At 48.4% G+C, this 15349-nt stretch overlaps 2 protein-coding genes and 1 long non-coding RNA gene across 7 annotated transcripts in view; 1 reads left to right on the forward strand and 2 right to left on the reverse strand.

The window, feature by feature from the left end:
- ACTR5 (actin related protein 5) overlaps positions 1-15349 on the forward strand; it is a 42997-nt gene that overhangs the window by 13945 nt on the left and 13703 nt on the right. For 3 of the 5 annotated variants that reach the window (XM_085520215.1, XM_085520219.1, XM_085520218.1), the window contains 4 exons: positions 4690-4872; positions 7302-10928; positions 14210-14352; positions 14617-15157. In XM_085520215.1, the coding sequence (XP_085376341.1) occupies positions 14777-15157 (381 nt within the window). In that variant the 5' untranslated portion in view covers positions 4690-4872; positions 7302-10928; positions 14210-14352; positions 14617-14776. The remainder of the gene's footprint in view (positions 1-4689; positions 4873-7301; positions 10929-14209; positions 14353-14616; positions 15158-15349) is intronic. The other 2 variants (XM_085520216.1, XM_085520217.1) reach the window with 2 other exon arrangements.
- LOC146757820 (uncharacterized) lies at positions 1792-9907 on the reverse strand. The gene is made up of 4 exons (XR_014935934.1): positions 9834-9907; positions 2517-2620; positions 2361-2442; positions 1792-2149 (listed from the first exon to the last, which is right to left on the reverse strand). It is a non-coding gene; the product is annotated as an uncharacterized LOC146757820 (long non-coding RNA).
- Positions 10028-14118, reverse strand: LOC146757821 (uncharacterized). Its single transcript, XM_085520241.1, has 3 exons — positions 13995-14118; positions 12099-12379; positions 10028-10875 (listed from the first exon to the last, which is right to left on the reverse strand). Exons 1-3 carry the CDS (start codon positions 14116-14118, stop codon positions 10618-10620), a joined length of 663 nt encoding a protein of 220 aa, XP_085376367.1. The 3' UTR covers positions 10028-10617.

Below are 15349 nucleotides of genomic sequence, written 5' to 3' on the forward strand. Positions count from 1 at the left end.
ATGTGCTGCACCCACTCGGCTGCCCCAGCCCCACAGCCCCGCCGCCTCCTGCAGGCAGCACAGCCCCGGCACCGGGCTCGGCCCCAGCCCCGAGGTGCTGCTGCACAGGCTGAGCCCAGACCCACAGCTGAGATGCAATGACCACTCATCAACATTTCACAGAATCACAGAGTTATCAAGGTTGGAAAAGACCCAGGAGATCATCCAGTCCAACCATTCCCAATACTTCCCAGCTAAATCATGTCCCTCAACACAACATCCAAACGTTTCTTGAACACTCCCATGGTCAGTGACTCCACCACCTCCCTGGGCAGTGCATTCCAGTGCCTCACCACCCTTTCCAAAAAGTAATATTTCCTGATGTCCAGCCTGAATCTCCCCTGGCGCAGCTTGAAACCATTCCCTCTAGTTCTGTCATGTCTACACGAGAGAAGAGGCCAACCCCCAGCTCACTACAACCTCCCCTCAGGAAGTTATAGAGAGCTAGAAGGTCTCCCCTGAGCCTCCTCTTCTCCAGGCTGAGCAATCCCAGCTCCCTCAGCCGCTCCTCATACGGCCTGTGCTCCAGAGCCCTCACCAGCTTCGTAGCCCTCCTGTGAACGGTTCCAGGGCCTCAATGTCTTTCTTGCAGTGAGGGGCCCAAAACTGAACACAGTTCTTAAGGTGCAGCCGAAGAACTCAAGCAAGAGGGAAGTTTGCTGGGCAGTTGGTACTACGCTGCATTCTTGGTCGTGGAAATCCCAGGGTCTGGATCTTGCAAAAGAAAGCATATGAAAATGTCATCGCTCAGCAGCAATTGTCCACACCTGGAGTCAGCTGGAGAGATAACAAAAGAAGAATTGATACAGAAGTCTCATGGCACCTGTCAGGACTGTAAAGTTAGAGGACCCAACCTTTGGGCATGCTTGGAGAACAGATGTCCGTATGTTGGCTGTGGTGAGTCCCATTTGGTTTCTCTCCTTTGCAACCAGCTCCTTTACTGCACCCAACCCGACAATCCTCTCTTCCATCTCCAGCAGCACTGCTTATTGTCACGCAGGCAGGCAGGCAGGCAGGCAGCAGGAGGCAGTGCCTCGTGGCTCGCTGTACACAGTCCACCGTGCAGGCTGGTGGAAGGTGCCAGGGTGCCCATTGAAAATGGCCACCAGACACTCTTGACATCCAGCCTCTCCTCTCTGGGCTCTGGCTCAGCTACGTGCCCTTGCAGCACCCTGGCACTAAACACGTGGCGCTGCCCATCATGAACCATTGGAGCTGAAGCAGCGCAGCGCGGCTCGGGGTCCTCCCATTTTACAGCTCAGCTCTGGGCCCGAGGCACGTTCGCCTGCAGCCCGCCCGCTGCCCTCTCCTCCAGCCCCACTCCCAGCCCTGCTCTTCTCACCATCCCACCCACACTTGAACTCCTCCTTGTGGGTAGAGGAGAAGCTGAAGCGCAGGACATGGCTGCCCACATGCAGCCGGGCTTCCCAGTGCAAACAGCAACAGACAGTGCATCAGAACCCTGAAAAGCCAACAGGGAAGAAAGACAAGCTCAAGGCGCAGGGACACCTTTCTTCCTCCCACACTGCTTTTGTTTCTCTCAGCCCTTGGAGAACAAGGGATGCTCACAGTCCGTCACTAGCATTACCAGTTGGGCTGAAAGGCCACCAGTTGGGAACACCAACACGGAAAGGTGGGACAAGCAGCTCCATTTGCAGGGAGGGACGTGAAGCCAACCACATCATGGCCCTGCGATTACTAGCCCGAGCCAGGCACTGTATTGAGCAGCTACTGAAAGAGGCAGCACCACCATTCAAATGTTTGTTTCGCTTTTATTTGCAACAAAGAGATGCTAAATGCATCCAAAATACATTTCAATATGAAATCAAATAGGCGGGATACTGGTAATGACTAAAACTTGCTCAGTTCCTCTCCGCAGTCCAGGAAAGGGAAAGCACGGCCAGGCCTGAAAACCGGAGCACGCAGCGTGTGTCCTTTGGTGCACCTCTGAGGACGCAATCCAGGCGATTCTGCTGTCCTTTGTGCCTTCCTGCTCAAGCCCTTATCGTTTCTTTTTGCTTTCCTTCTTGGCTTTCTTGCTCAGCTGAGCAGCACTTGCCTTGGGTTGCTTCACCGTCTCCCAGGTCTTAGACTCAAAACCCTCCGAGTCCTGCAAGAATCAATTGGGAAACAGTCAGGGAGCTTTCTAACAACTGAAAGGGAAGAGAAGCAAGAGAGGATGGGTGGGTGTCAAATAAGGGAAAAGCTCAGCAGGCAAGAATAAACCTATCCCTGAGCTCCAGCACACACGCGTGACCACTGCCTTATTAATTCTAACAGCAATGTTATTCTAGCCATTAAAGTCACCCATGTTCACGTACCTGGTTGTGGACGTGTTCACGGCCTTGCTGCTGCTGCGCTCTACAACGCCAGCCACGGAAATAAAGAGTGCAGAAAGCTGATCTGTTGAAGACAGAGGAGTGAGCTGTGCTTAACCGACACTGCTTCAGAGCACGCTTACAGTAAGGCACACCTACCTTACAATGGCCACGCAGGAAGCTCCAGACACAGCTCCAGACTGTTTCCATGAAGCATTTCCCAATTGCATTTCACAGCCACTCACGCTCTGCTCCTCGACAATCTGCAACAGAAAAGTCACAAGATGCAAATCCCATCCCTCGGAGATGTCACAGACCTCCTCACTCATGGAGCAGCACTCGTGCCATTGGGTGAGAAAGCAGACGTGTGCTTACCGAGTGAGCGCTGTTTGCTGCCAGCTGCTGGTAGGAACCCACCTAACTCTAAGTACGAACACTAACCTACGCCTAACTCTAAAACGGGAACAAAAACCTACACCTAACAATAAAACGTGAACAATAACCTACTCCTAATTAAAAAACATGAACAAGAACCTAATCCTAACACCTAAACTAACTAACTAAATCTAACAATAAAAACAACAACAATAAAAACAACAACAATAAAAACAACAATAAAAAAAGGGTTCAGATGGAACCGGGGGCCCGCAAGGTCTCAAAGGAGGAGCTGATGTTAAATGAAGCCACCCGGCTAATGCCGGGGGCGGGGGCCGCGCAGACGGTACGGAGCCCAGCGCCTGGACCAGCGATGCTGCAGCTGAGGTGGTACTGCTGCAGGGCCTGGCACGGTGGTGTGGTGCCAGGCCAGCTGTGCATCGGGCGGATCCACCTCCATGGGCTCATCCTCAGGTGGATCCACCTCCATGGGCTCATCTGGAGGTGGATCCACCTCCATGGGCTCCACGGAGGTGGTCACGCGCCTGGTCCAGGCGCGATGGCAATGGGCTCCCTTGCCTGACTGCTGCCTGATGGTGCTGGCAATGGGCCCCCTCCTCCTCCTCTTCGACCCCGCGGTCCCCGGAACCATCTTCCCATCTAAAGGGTGGGTTTCCTCCAGCCTCGCTCTCTTAGGCCCGTACATGGCTGTTACCGGCCGTAGATCTAAGAGGCGAGTGCGTTGCGTTGGGCAACGGTGACCAACGGTGACCAAGGTAACGGCTGTGGCCAGGGTTCTAACATGGCGGCCGCACTGCTGGCACTGCTGGCACTGGCGTTCCACATGGCATGAGGAGGGGGCTGGAGGACAGGGCACGGCACGGGAGCCAGAAGGCACTGCCTGTGCCCAGCGGGCAGCCCTTCTCTCCGGTCAGCAAGAGGGCACAGACGAGCTGGCCCTGAGCAAAGGGCCCTCGGCCTCCTTCATCCTCCCCCTTCTTCCACAAGGGAATCTCTTGGCGCTGCCATACGCAGCACGCAGCACCACGCTGATCTGATGGGGCTCCTGAGCTCAGCACCAAGAACAGCAGGCTCCAAAGGGCACCTGACTACGCCTGCCTGCTGGGACACACCAGCTCTGCTCTCCCTGTTCCAATCCAGAGCCTCTCCTTGTAACACCTCCGACTCCATTTGCATCCACTCACTCTGATTACATCCCACGTCCACACACGGGGCCACGCTGCCTCACCGACCCTCAGTGGGGACCCACAGCCGTACAGCACCATCAGCACCAACAGCTGTGGCCAGGGTTGTAACATGGCCCAACAGGGTTCTAACTGCTGGCACTGCTGGCACTTTCCTAACCCTGCAGGATCATTTGCTTCTGTCTTTATTGAAAGGTCTCTACCTCAGGAATCCCAGACCCTGGAGGTTGATGAGAGAGTCCGGGGAATGGGAGATTTCCCTTTAATCAGGGAAGAGGTGGTCTGTGAGTGCCTAGGAAACATTAAGGTCCATAAATCCATGGGACCTGATGGGGTGCATCCACGGGTGCAGAGAGAGCTGGTGGAGGTCGTTGCTGAGCCTCTCTGTGTAATCTATCAGAGGTCTTGGAGAACTGGGGAGGTGCCTGAAGACTGGAGGACAACCAGTGTCAGTCCGGTCTTCAAAAAGGGCAAGAAGGAAGACCCGGGTAATTATAGGCCTGTCAGCCTCACCTCTGTCCCAGGGAAGCCTGCTTTGGCAGGGGGGTTGGACTCGATGATCTCTAGAGGTCCCTTCCCTTCCCTACAATTCTGTGATTCTGTGGTTCTGTGATATGCCTACGAGTTCTGAATAGTACTTTTCTGTGAGGTATTTTGAGTCTCCCATAATGAGAGCAGTGTATACATACGTAGCTAGTGCATGTTTGGTTACCTTATATCATCCATCACAGCCAGCTCTGATTTGTCTGCAGGAACTTCTGGAAGATGGTCAAATGGATCAATTTCACAAAGCTTTAGTGGAGCTGAACATGGACTCTGCAGAGGAACTTCAGTCTTACATCAACAAATTGAGCCTGACCGTTGAACAAACGAAACAGAAAATCCTACAGGCGGAGGTCAATATTGAAGTGGATGTTGTGGACAGCAAACCAGAGGTATGTTTCCTCCAAGTTGATCTGATTCTGATCTCTGTGAGAGTTAAGTTTCTGTCTTAAAACGTTCACTATGTGTAAATATCTGTATTATTGATGGGCTAAGGTTTTCCTTTAATACTCTCGTTGCTGATTTGGCAGCTGCTCCTCATTTGCAGCTTTCCTTATGCAGTTATGGAAGTTTAGAGTTATGATTGTTTAAGAGTATGCCTGAAATCAGTAACCCTTCTTGCAGTGTGCTCTGGGATCTGTCTTACTGTTTGATTTCTCACAATTCTAAGCATAATCTCTAGGCTTGCTGATGCTGGTTAAAGTACATAATTATATAATGGCAGAAAGCTTCCTCAAAAACTTCAACTGGGGATAAAAGAAAACAGCCTGAGAAGATAAATCATCTGTAGGTACCCCTGCTTCCATTTGTACTTATTCCTGGCGACATATGCAAGCCAGCATCCTTGCTTGAAGGGTGGCTTGCTTATAGGGTTGTAAATGTAGCAGGTAACACACTTACCTTGGTCATGCTGCAAACTCCTGTCTTCCTTTACTTTTGCATTACTTTTGCTGAAATAATCTATAATGCATCAGGTCTGCTTCTTTCTTTTTAAGAGAATTGATGACATTGAATTGTAAGTACTTAAAACTCAAGTTGTTGTATGGTTGTCTGACCCACCACTACTTAAATGCTTGTAACCTAGCATTAAAGGTAAGCTCCTTTTGAAAATGGTATTTGCCTTTGTGTTCTTTGCTTTCAAATGCAGAGAACTTTATGGTAAAGAACCAACCCTTTGCTTTTGTTTTGGGTATGGTTTTGGTGCAATCAAGCAGCATGCTTTGTTCTGTTTACTCATCTGTGGAGTCTTCTCTGAGAAGGGAAAGTCATTTGCTTTGCCAGACTAACACAGGCCCAGCACGTACCAACTGCTTCTAAGAGATGGTCCAAATCTATTCCTTCATTTTTGTTTTATCTGTCTTTGCTCAGGAAAAGGTAGGCAAGAAAACAGAAGGATGAAGTACAGAGGACAGTGGTGCTGGAAATAACAATTCTCATGTTTCATATAGAACTTGAGACACAGCCAGAACTAGGCAGTGAGATGGTTCTTCTGGGTTCTGTCCTTATCAGGGAAGTTTATGTAAGAATCAGAGTGACTGCATGTGAGCAAAATGGGGTTAGATCGTGGATTTTACCAATGTTCCAGAAAGCGATAGCTGAATGCCTATGGGCTCCTTGTGATTCTGCCAGGTGGCTGTGCCTACGTTCCAGCATGTCTGTTTTGGATCACACCCTCCTCTTGTTTACAAGGTGCAGTCTCAGATGTTGGAATGAATTGGCAAGCCTTTTTGTTTGGTCTGGGCTTTGCGAGAAAGCTTACAGTTACCAGTGAATCCATTTGTGAAGACAGACCATCTCTGCGGGCTGTGTAAAGAGCTAGAAGCTAATTATGTTGTCCTAGGATTTGTGCCAGCTCTTCTGCTCTATTCTGCTTTGCTGTTGGTGTGATCTTGTTTTTCTTTTTGGAAGCCAAAAAATGTTGGAGATAACATCAGGTGACTTCCATTAGTTTGCTTTAACAATGGGCATGTCATCGATTTGGAGTAGTTATCTGTCTTTTAAATGAGATAAACGAGAAGCTTCAGAAGGTTTAAATGTTCCAGCTTTATTTTATCCTGCTATTGCTTGCAAAATATCATGACAAACCCTTACATTTAAAGAAGAACAACAAGGCAAAACCAGATCTTTGGAGACAAAATTAGGAATCTACATCATTGTAATGAAGGAATAAATGAGGTAATTAAATAATTGCTCCTAATTCACCATAGTGTTCTGTAATCTGGAGTGATGCTTTTCATTAGGAAGGAGCTTTGGGAGCAGCTTTCTGTCTGTGTAAAATGCAGTGAGGCTTTTTTATATCCCATGTGCAAATGCTGAGCAGTTACAAGTAGGCAACTGTCAAAAACTGCTGGCGTTTTAACTTGCAAATATTTGTTTTCCAGTCCCACACAAGCAAAGCAGGGAATTAAGTGGTAATTATAGAACAGTTAGAGGTGCTGGGAGAGCACCATGTTTCAACCAACTTTAAAAGCTATTTTAATAAGCTTTAATATGTTATTATGCTAGCAGGGTCCTGGCATTCAACCTGTTGACTAAGGCTTTTCATTTCTGAGCTGGCTTCAAGGTAATAATAATAATTATGAAGTCTGAAAATGCTTGATTTTTATTCTTAGAGTGAATGTATTTTTCTACTCCTGTTTTCTGGGCTGTCATTGTTCTGATTTTTGTCTTCCGTGCTGAAGGGCAACGTATGTGTTTTCAAGCATGATAGAGTTTGGATGTGCAGGAATCAGGGTTACATCTTCTGAATGTGTCAGCAGCATTGATGTGGTATATGTGCCCAGCACATCTGGGCTAACAGATCTGCATGTTCTGTTTCTAGACCCCTGACTTGGATCCACTGGGCAGCGAACAGTCACTGGAAGATGTCGAAAGTATTAATGAGTTTGAGAAGCAACGCCATATGGATTTTACATTCGCAACAGGAAAGCTCAAACACTATGTCAGGACCAAGACGTTTTTATGCAGCACTTAAACTGCTCAAGTAGAAGCATGTGGGCCAGAACTTCCCCAAGTAAGCAAGAGTTTCACTGAACAAAGAGCCTAGAAGATGTACAAAGGCAGAATATACTTCAACCTTAGTCTTATGTTGCAGCATCCAAGTCTTAAAGGATTTAAAGAAGAATCCTCCCTCCTCACCCTGCCAGCGCAAGTCACACAGCTCACAGACCATCACAGCCCCTGCAAGGATCCTCGGGTCATCACCTCTTTCCCTGCCCTGCTTAAAGCAGGGTCGGCACTGAAGTGAGAGCAGGACATGAAGGGCTTTTGGCCAGCTGGGACACGTGAAGGAGCCACTCCTGCAGGCTGCATCTCAGCACTCCCCTGTACTCACAGGGAGCAATAGCTTTCCTTATGGCACACTGGGCCCTCACCTCTTTCCATTTATATCGCCTTGACAACTGATGTCAAGCACTGCAAAACAACATTTCTGGGTTGCGTCTTTCAATGGTAAAAACACAACCTCAAATAAAATAAACTCCTGAGCACCCCAAGCTCAGCGCTGCTTGTTGCTGCATCCTCTTGGGGCACGAGCCAAATCCTGAGCATTGTTTTCCAGCATGCAGCTGGACACACAAACCCCAATTGCTCAGCACCAGGAGCAGATGTTGGCCCAGCTGAATCAGGTCTCCTCCAGGAGAAGGCAGTAACCAGCAGCACTGCAGCACCCAGCTGCTGACACGTGGTGTATCACCACATGCTGCAATGCCTTACTCCAGCACTCTGACATACTGCTTTCAGGACACATTTATCACGTAAATCCACCAAAACACATTATGTCACCTCAGTTTACGTGAGTCCAGGACTTAGAGAAGTTTTTTTCCTTTTTTTTTTTCCCCAGGCTCTGGAGCTCAAATGAGAGCAAAACTGGTTGCTAAGTTTTGCAACACACAATGTTTCCTAATTGAGTTTTAAGAATGTTTATCCAACTCCACCTCCGTAACATGGCTGCAAAGTAAAGGCTTTACAAATAAGAAGGAAGAAAAAAAAGAAAGAAAGAAAACAAGAGGGAGGTGAAGTGATGTGCAAAAGGTCATAACACACCTAGGTCTGGTATATAGCAGTGCAGGCTTCTGGCTCCCTGGAGGCTTTGCCTCGGTCAGAAGAAACAGCTGAAGTAGAGCTGAGAGAGGGAACTCCCTGCCAGAAGAAACTGCCAACACTGTTGTTGTGCCTGAAGTCCTCCCCAGGCTTTGGAAACCAGCTCTTTCAGCTAAGGCAGGTGTGTACTTGGCAGTAAACAGGAGTGCCCTGGGACAGAGGCCGCTGGGTGCATACAAAACGTTGTGCTGCCTCAGGTGAACAGCTCTTATACGTAAACCGAACCCAAACCCACAGAGGAGCCTTGATTTCAAAGAAGTTTCTATTTGCAATCACAGTGAACTAATACTTGAAGTAGTTCTGCAGCTACCCAAATGCTACATGCTCTAGCACTCCTGCTATGCCCAGAAAGCAGCTTATGCCCATAACACAAAGGGAAACCAAAGCACAAATCCGTGGATGCTGTTCAGGAACGTGCAGCCCATGAAGGAGCTGAGGAGTCACACCGCATGTGCCGTGAGCTCCAAGCACCACACAAAGCCCCAGGGGCAGGAATTGCACCCTGACAGGGAGAAACAGCGTTAACAGAAGAGGGACCGCAGCATCCGTATTGTAGAGTTCAAAACACCCCTATGGGTGGCTTGAATTGACCCACCTCCGTGACACACTCACACACCATTCTCCCTATGCAAAAACCACACAAAGCACGTTCCCCAGCAGTGACTGCCTGCGTTCCCCTGTGCGGGCTGCACCCCCGAAAGCTGCACGGTGACACCCGCAGCTCGCATTGCGGAGCGCAGCACCCTCAGCCCTCCCCGGGCAGCTCCTCCGGCACCGACCCCGCTGCTATTACGGGGACATCGGGAGCGCCAGCAGCCCGGCCGCGAGAATGCTATTCCGAGAGTATTTACACAGCCTAAAAACTGCTCGAAACACATATTTTGGTGTTCCCAGGCACTAACACATCACCACCAACAGCAATATTCAGGCACCGGTTACCTGCCCATCTCAGTTTCCCAACTCCTTCCCCGCGTGCCGGCTGCCCCGGCACATTGCGGCTCCTTTGTGAGCACAGCCTGCACGCAGCAGCTCCCTGCTCGAGAGCTGCCCTTCCGTGCACAGAAACCGCGTGGAAAAAAAGGAAATAAACACCGAGACCACCAAGCAGCGCTGTTCCTGGAGGCGCTGCGCAAACAATAGCGGGCAAGGCGAGGAAAGACGGAGAAAAGAGCACGAAAACAGCAACAGCAACAACAACCATCCGCCCGCCCCTCCCTCACGCACCACCGTGGTTCCCCCGAGCGTTACCCACCGCGCTCCCGCAGCGCCCGCCACCTCCGAGCTGCGAGCTCAGCCCCGCAGCGACCCGCGGCTCCGCCTCACCCCGCCTCTAAGAGCCGCCCCTGCCCGGTGCGGTGCCCGGCTCTGCTGATGGCTAAAGGCGATTTGTTCTGGTGAATAGCACGTCCGTATATATCGAAATGAATGAGCGCGGATACAAAGACGGACAGCAAACAAGTTTTATTTAAAAGCACGCTGCCCTGCATAAATATTTGGACGCGTGGACGGCTGTGGGAAAGACAAACACGGCGTGCTTCGTAATTACAGGCAGCAGAACCGTTATACAGTCTCCCCATGCAGGGCTGTGGGGAGTTTCCTTCACCTCAGAACTGTAGCATATCCCCCTCCTGCCCCTTCCTTCATGGCCCCACAGAGCTGGCAGTGACTGTCTCTGGCACTGGAATCCAACCTTGTGCACTGACAAGGGTATATTCTGCACAGCAGTGAAGGGGAACACACTCCATGGGTGCTAAGGGTGTTTAGCCACTCTAAAAGTGATTTGTACTTTGCTACTTTCCTACTGCAGAGCACACTTCCAAGCCCTTTGCTTGGAGGATGCTGCTTGCTGTGGTCCATTTAATAACACAGAATCAATCAATACTGCTCACTTAGAAAGCAGCTGTTGTGACCCGAGTGCATCAGCTTAGCCCTCATTTCTTTATTAGAGAATTAACCTTCCCCTGCCACACGGGAGTAGCTCTCACTGCTGCTGAACAGGATTGCTGTTAATGGCCATAGAACTACCAGCTTCATTTCTACCTCGAGGCAGTCCTCTGAGCTGCACTCTGTTCTGTTTTCCCATATCTCGTGCCCATGATTGAAGCTAACAGCTCTCTGCTTTGTAGCCTTGGGGAGCCCAGGATTTTCACAACATTGCCACGCAGTAAATCACAAAGCCGAGCCACATCGACAGCCGCAGAGGATGGCAGGAGTTGAATCCTCAGGACATTACAGATCTGGAGCAAATGGCTGAGAAAAGTCCAAGCGAGAGAACAAAGCATGGAGAACAGCAGCTGGTGAAGAAAAGGGGAAGAGAACTGTCATGGAAAGCACACTTTGGAAAGAGGTAAAGTTCCCAAGTAGGGTATAAATAATGTGAGACCATTCATGGCTATCCCTTCTCTTGTCCACCCAACACAACCAACAAGCCTGTGGTGTTATGGCTCTTATGCTATAAGGGATGAGCTTAAATCCAGATCTTCAGATTGCTCTGAAGAAGTGAATTTTTGTATATGCAAAGAGGTCTAGGAGAGCCAAAACGTAACCTAGCCAATTCCAGGCTTATTCTTAGCATTTTTTCTTCTAGTACCAGTAATGGAAAAAATAATAATTAAAAACAAAATCTCATGACACTGCTCTTGTTCTATCCGATGCCAAAGATCATTTAAGATGAGATATTCCTGGTTCCATGCTAAAGGTCAGCTTCAGGGTGTGCCAGTCAAACAGATACAGCAGTTTAAGACAATACCAGTCCTTCACAATTCTGGCCTAACAAAGCAGCCAGCGCAGCTGGTAGAAGTAAACGTGGGTAACTTTGCTGCAGTTTAAAATTCCATGCAATGTAAGTAGAGAGGACAGCACAGAGACAGAGGAGGCAGAAATAAGCCTTACCTCCTGAGCCCCTGCTGCAACAGGGTATGCAGCCAAAGAGCAAGGAAAGAAGCCATACACAAGCCTAATCTCTTCCACTCTTTCAGATGTATCTTTTGGTATTTGTATGAATCTGCATGCAGTTCTCAAAGACTTTGCAAATACATATACATGCCTTACTAATACACACACACACTTATACATACAGAGGGTAGTTAGTATTTACTAGGAGAGTGGTTAGGCCCTGGAACAGGCTGCCCAGGGAGGTTGTGGATGCCCCGTCCTTGGAGGTGTTCAAGGCCAGGTTGGACGGGGCCCTGGGCAACCTGATCTAGTAAATGTGTATGTTTGGTGGCCCTGCCAGGCAGGGGGGTTGGAACTACATGATCCTTGAGGTCCCTTCCAACCCGGGTCATTCTGTGATTCTGTAGTGACTCTGCTCAATTTTGTACTACCTTTAGTTGGTATACAACAGGAATCATTCCAAATAGGGATGACAGGGAGAGAAAACCTCTTGTAGTTCATTAACGAGGCAGAAACCAGTCCTGAAGATATCTCAGGCAGAGATGGAAAAAAATAATAATACGAGCTGAGGCACAAAAGCAACAGATATGCCAAGAGATAGATAGTCTGGTCACGCACTCACCATCATGATGTTGCAGAGAACACTCCTTTCCACATGGGAAGGTCTTATCTTCGGTTCTGAGACCAGCCGCCTGAGATGGTAGTTTGCTTTTGGCTTTGAACTCAGATAAGCAGGTTTGGGCTTTGGTTGTCCCACAGGGCCGCTGGGTTGTTTGTCCTCTTCAAATTCTGTACTTGCTGTATCATTTTGGCTTTCAGCATCTGTTGGTTCATCTTCAGATTTAGATTCAGAAGGAGACACATCAGATTGTTTCTTAGTTGCTTCTGCAGGAGGCGTCTCTTCTAGAAGGTAGATTTAGAGATCTGTTACATTACAGTTAGTAGCTCTAGGAGCTGGACAAAATTCTTCTGAACCCCTTCCACCTGGAATTAAGGCTTTTCAACCCCAGCTAGGCAACAAGAAGCCTGTACAAGTGTTTGATCTTAGCTAATTAAGTTTTATTAAGCAACTACGTTAAAGGTAAAGCTGAGTTATGCACCTGTTTTATTCCCCACTTGCACCTAAAGTGGCATAAGATAATTGAATATGACTTAATTAGTCAAGAAGATATTAAAAAGACCATTGCTCTATTCAGTTTCTTAAGAGTGATAGAGAAATACTTGAATGCTGCAGTTCTTCAAGCACACCAGTATCTTGAAGTTTGGTAACACATGTAATCATATTGATTGAGAGGGAATTTAGATCATGGGATCCTGATGCAAATAACAGCCATCCTAGGGCCTGGCATTAGAAAGGTAAATGCAGTACACAGAACCTGAAAATACATATGTGTATGTATACGTATGTACATATATAACTCAATCAAGGCATCAAATTATTTCAGAGTTCCTCTGTCCAGGGAAAAATTGACACCCAAACTCAACATTAGAACAAGGCACAGCTCCCCTTCACCTACACAATACATTTTCTTCTGCTTTTCAGACATTAGAAATAAGCCATGCCTATGCTACTCAGGGTAGTTTGTACCATTATCAGAACTCCATAGAGCCGGCACTCTTGTTACTGTCATTGGTTATCCAAAAGAGTGCACTCGGATGTGCGGAGAATCAGCCAGCAGCAAGCAGGGATTTCTATGAGCATCACCTGTACATTAAAACTGAAAAATAGGAGCTGAGAGTCAACAAATGCACGAGTACGTGAAGGCAGGACAGGAAAGGTGATTAGAAGATAAGCCTCAGCTGTGGTGAACACCTTCTGTTCCACTGCTGTCTGTGGGTCCAAAGGAATCATTTGGTTATCTCTGCTCCTTGGGGATCCATTATAGAAATGGTTACTAAAACATTAAGTAAGAACCTGGCTTGTTGAAGCCAGTTTTTATTCTTATTTTCCTCCCTACAGTTGTCCCTCAAAGGCAGAATTACTGCTTTTGATTGGAATCAGTCAACTTACGATTGATTCCTCAGCTGCAACTGCTTGTGCTCCAGGATTAGCAAAACCAGCCAAGCTTTATGCCCAGGAGTACATCAGCAAGCCTATTATTAGCCTAAACCAAAGCATCTTATTAGTTACTGACATGTCAGAATTAAGAACAGTGGCAGAGCAGAAAGAGATGCAAAATACACAAAGAAATGAAAATGCACGTCCTGCTCCTTTAAGAAACTGCTTTTTATCAGCCTTAACATTAACAAGAGAATCCCTTAACAGCTCCCCTGGAAAAATCCACTCCCTACCCAAAATACACAGAGAGGATGAACTACAACACAAGCATTTGAAAACCACGCAAAGTTATTAGGAAGCATTTCTTTTAAATGGGAATCTACAAAGTGCATTCAACCACCAAACCACACCTTTATTTTCCCTCTGTGATGAGGGGCATTAGTTTAAAAATAGCTCACAGAATGCTTTAAAGATGAAGTTAAGAGACAAAGCCTTTCTACATGCATGCAGCCAACTTACCTTCATTAAGTAAGAGCCGTAGCCAGACCACCATTATAATCAGTATTAGCAGATATGGCAAAGAAAGACAAAAGAAGATAGGCAAAGTCAGCTCGCTCACCAAAGGAACTGGAGGATACTTCATTGCCTCGCTTCAGGTTAATCTAAGTTTAGAACAGCTTGTTCTTTACTAACTACCTTTTTATAACTCTGATTGCATCACTGTTAATCACAAGAGGACCACTGATATCCTCAGCATGGACAGCAAGAGGAACAGCCCTGCAAGGGTGGGGAGGAGGTGAAATGGATTAAGCACGGGATAAGGAGAGCTGAGAAAACATCTGATTTGATTGTCATTGCTTCAGCTGGTAATTACAGGGTAAGTATATATTGGAAAGCCCTCAAGGCTGATATTAAAGTGGTAGTTAAAGGGATTCTAATGCAGTATAACCAAGCACTTCAATTGCTCTTTGCAACTGGTAATGAAGGTGACTTTTGAGAACTCAGTAATGCAGAATCAGGCTACTACTAGTTAGATAAAAACTGCTTATGCCAGGTGCTCTTGTTTGACATGGGGTATGTGTACATCCCATATTAGTACAGACCCCATTTCTAACTTTCTCTGCCTATTTCATTCTATTAGTGAATCCATCAGGAACATATACTATTTTAATCACCGTCCTATTACCATTCACTTGGAAAGGCCTTTCCAGTCAGACATCTCTCCTGAGGAGAGCAGAGCGGAGCCCCGGAACCCGATCGCAGCCCGCGTTGCCGCCCGGAGTCGTTGTGGTGCGCCCAAGATGGCGGCGGGGCGGGTGTTCCCCTTCCGCGACGCTCGCTGGGCCCCGGACCCGGTTCAGGCTCCGAGCCCAGCCGTGCGCAGCCCACAGCCGGTACCGCTGGTGATCGACAACGGCTCGTTCCAGACACGAGCGGGTTGGGCCGCCGCCGACCCCTCTGTCCCCGCTGAGCCTTTGCTCCGGTTCCGTTCTCTGGCGGCTCGCAGCCGCGGGGCTCGCGGTGGGGCCGGGGCCGAGACTCAAGTGGGCAACGACCTGGGCAGCCCCGAGCCGCTGCGTTGGCTGCTCCGTTCGCCCTTCGATCGCAACGTGCCCGTCCAGCTGGAGCTGCAGGAGCTGCTGTTCGACCACGTCTTCCAACGCTTGGGGGTCTCCTCGCAGGTACCAGCCAAGCCCAACCATCCGGGATCACCTCCTGAGGCGGAGATTAAACGCTGATAATTGTATCTGGTTTCCTTAATTAGAAAAAGGCAGAACTAAATCTCCGGTTTGCAGTCACTTTTTGCCTCCACGCTGTATAGATTTTGGTTAATTTGGGGGTTGGGAGGGATCTCAGGAGATCCAGCCCCTGTG

This window comes from Coturnix japonica, chromosome 19, assembly GCF_054131305.1.
Source record: "Coturnix japonica strain WE chromosome 19, WE-NBRP24, whole genome shotgun sequence".
Classification (NCBI taxonomy): Eukaryota; Metazoa; Chordata; class Aves; order Galliformes; family Phasianidae; genus Coturnix; species Coturnix japonica.

What these genes read in the sequence shown, in the direction of transcription:
- LOC146757821 (XM_085520241.1), bottom strand. Translation starts at nt 14,118, where the DNA reads ATGAAGTATCCTCCAGTTCCTTTGGTGAGCGAGCTGACTTTGCCTATC. An exon ending in ACGGCTCTTACTTAATGAAG is followed by an intron (nt 12,380 to 13,994) that starts GTAAGTTGGCTG and finishes TCTACCTTCTAG; the next exon opens with AAGAGACGCCTCCTGCAGAA. An exon ending in TTCTCTGCAACATCATGATG is followed by an intron (nt 10,876 to 12,098) that starts GTGAGTGCGTGA and finishes TTTCTTCACCAG; the next exon opens with CTGCTGTTCTCCATGCTTTG.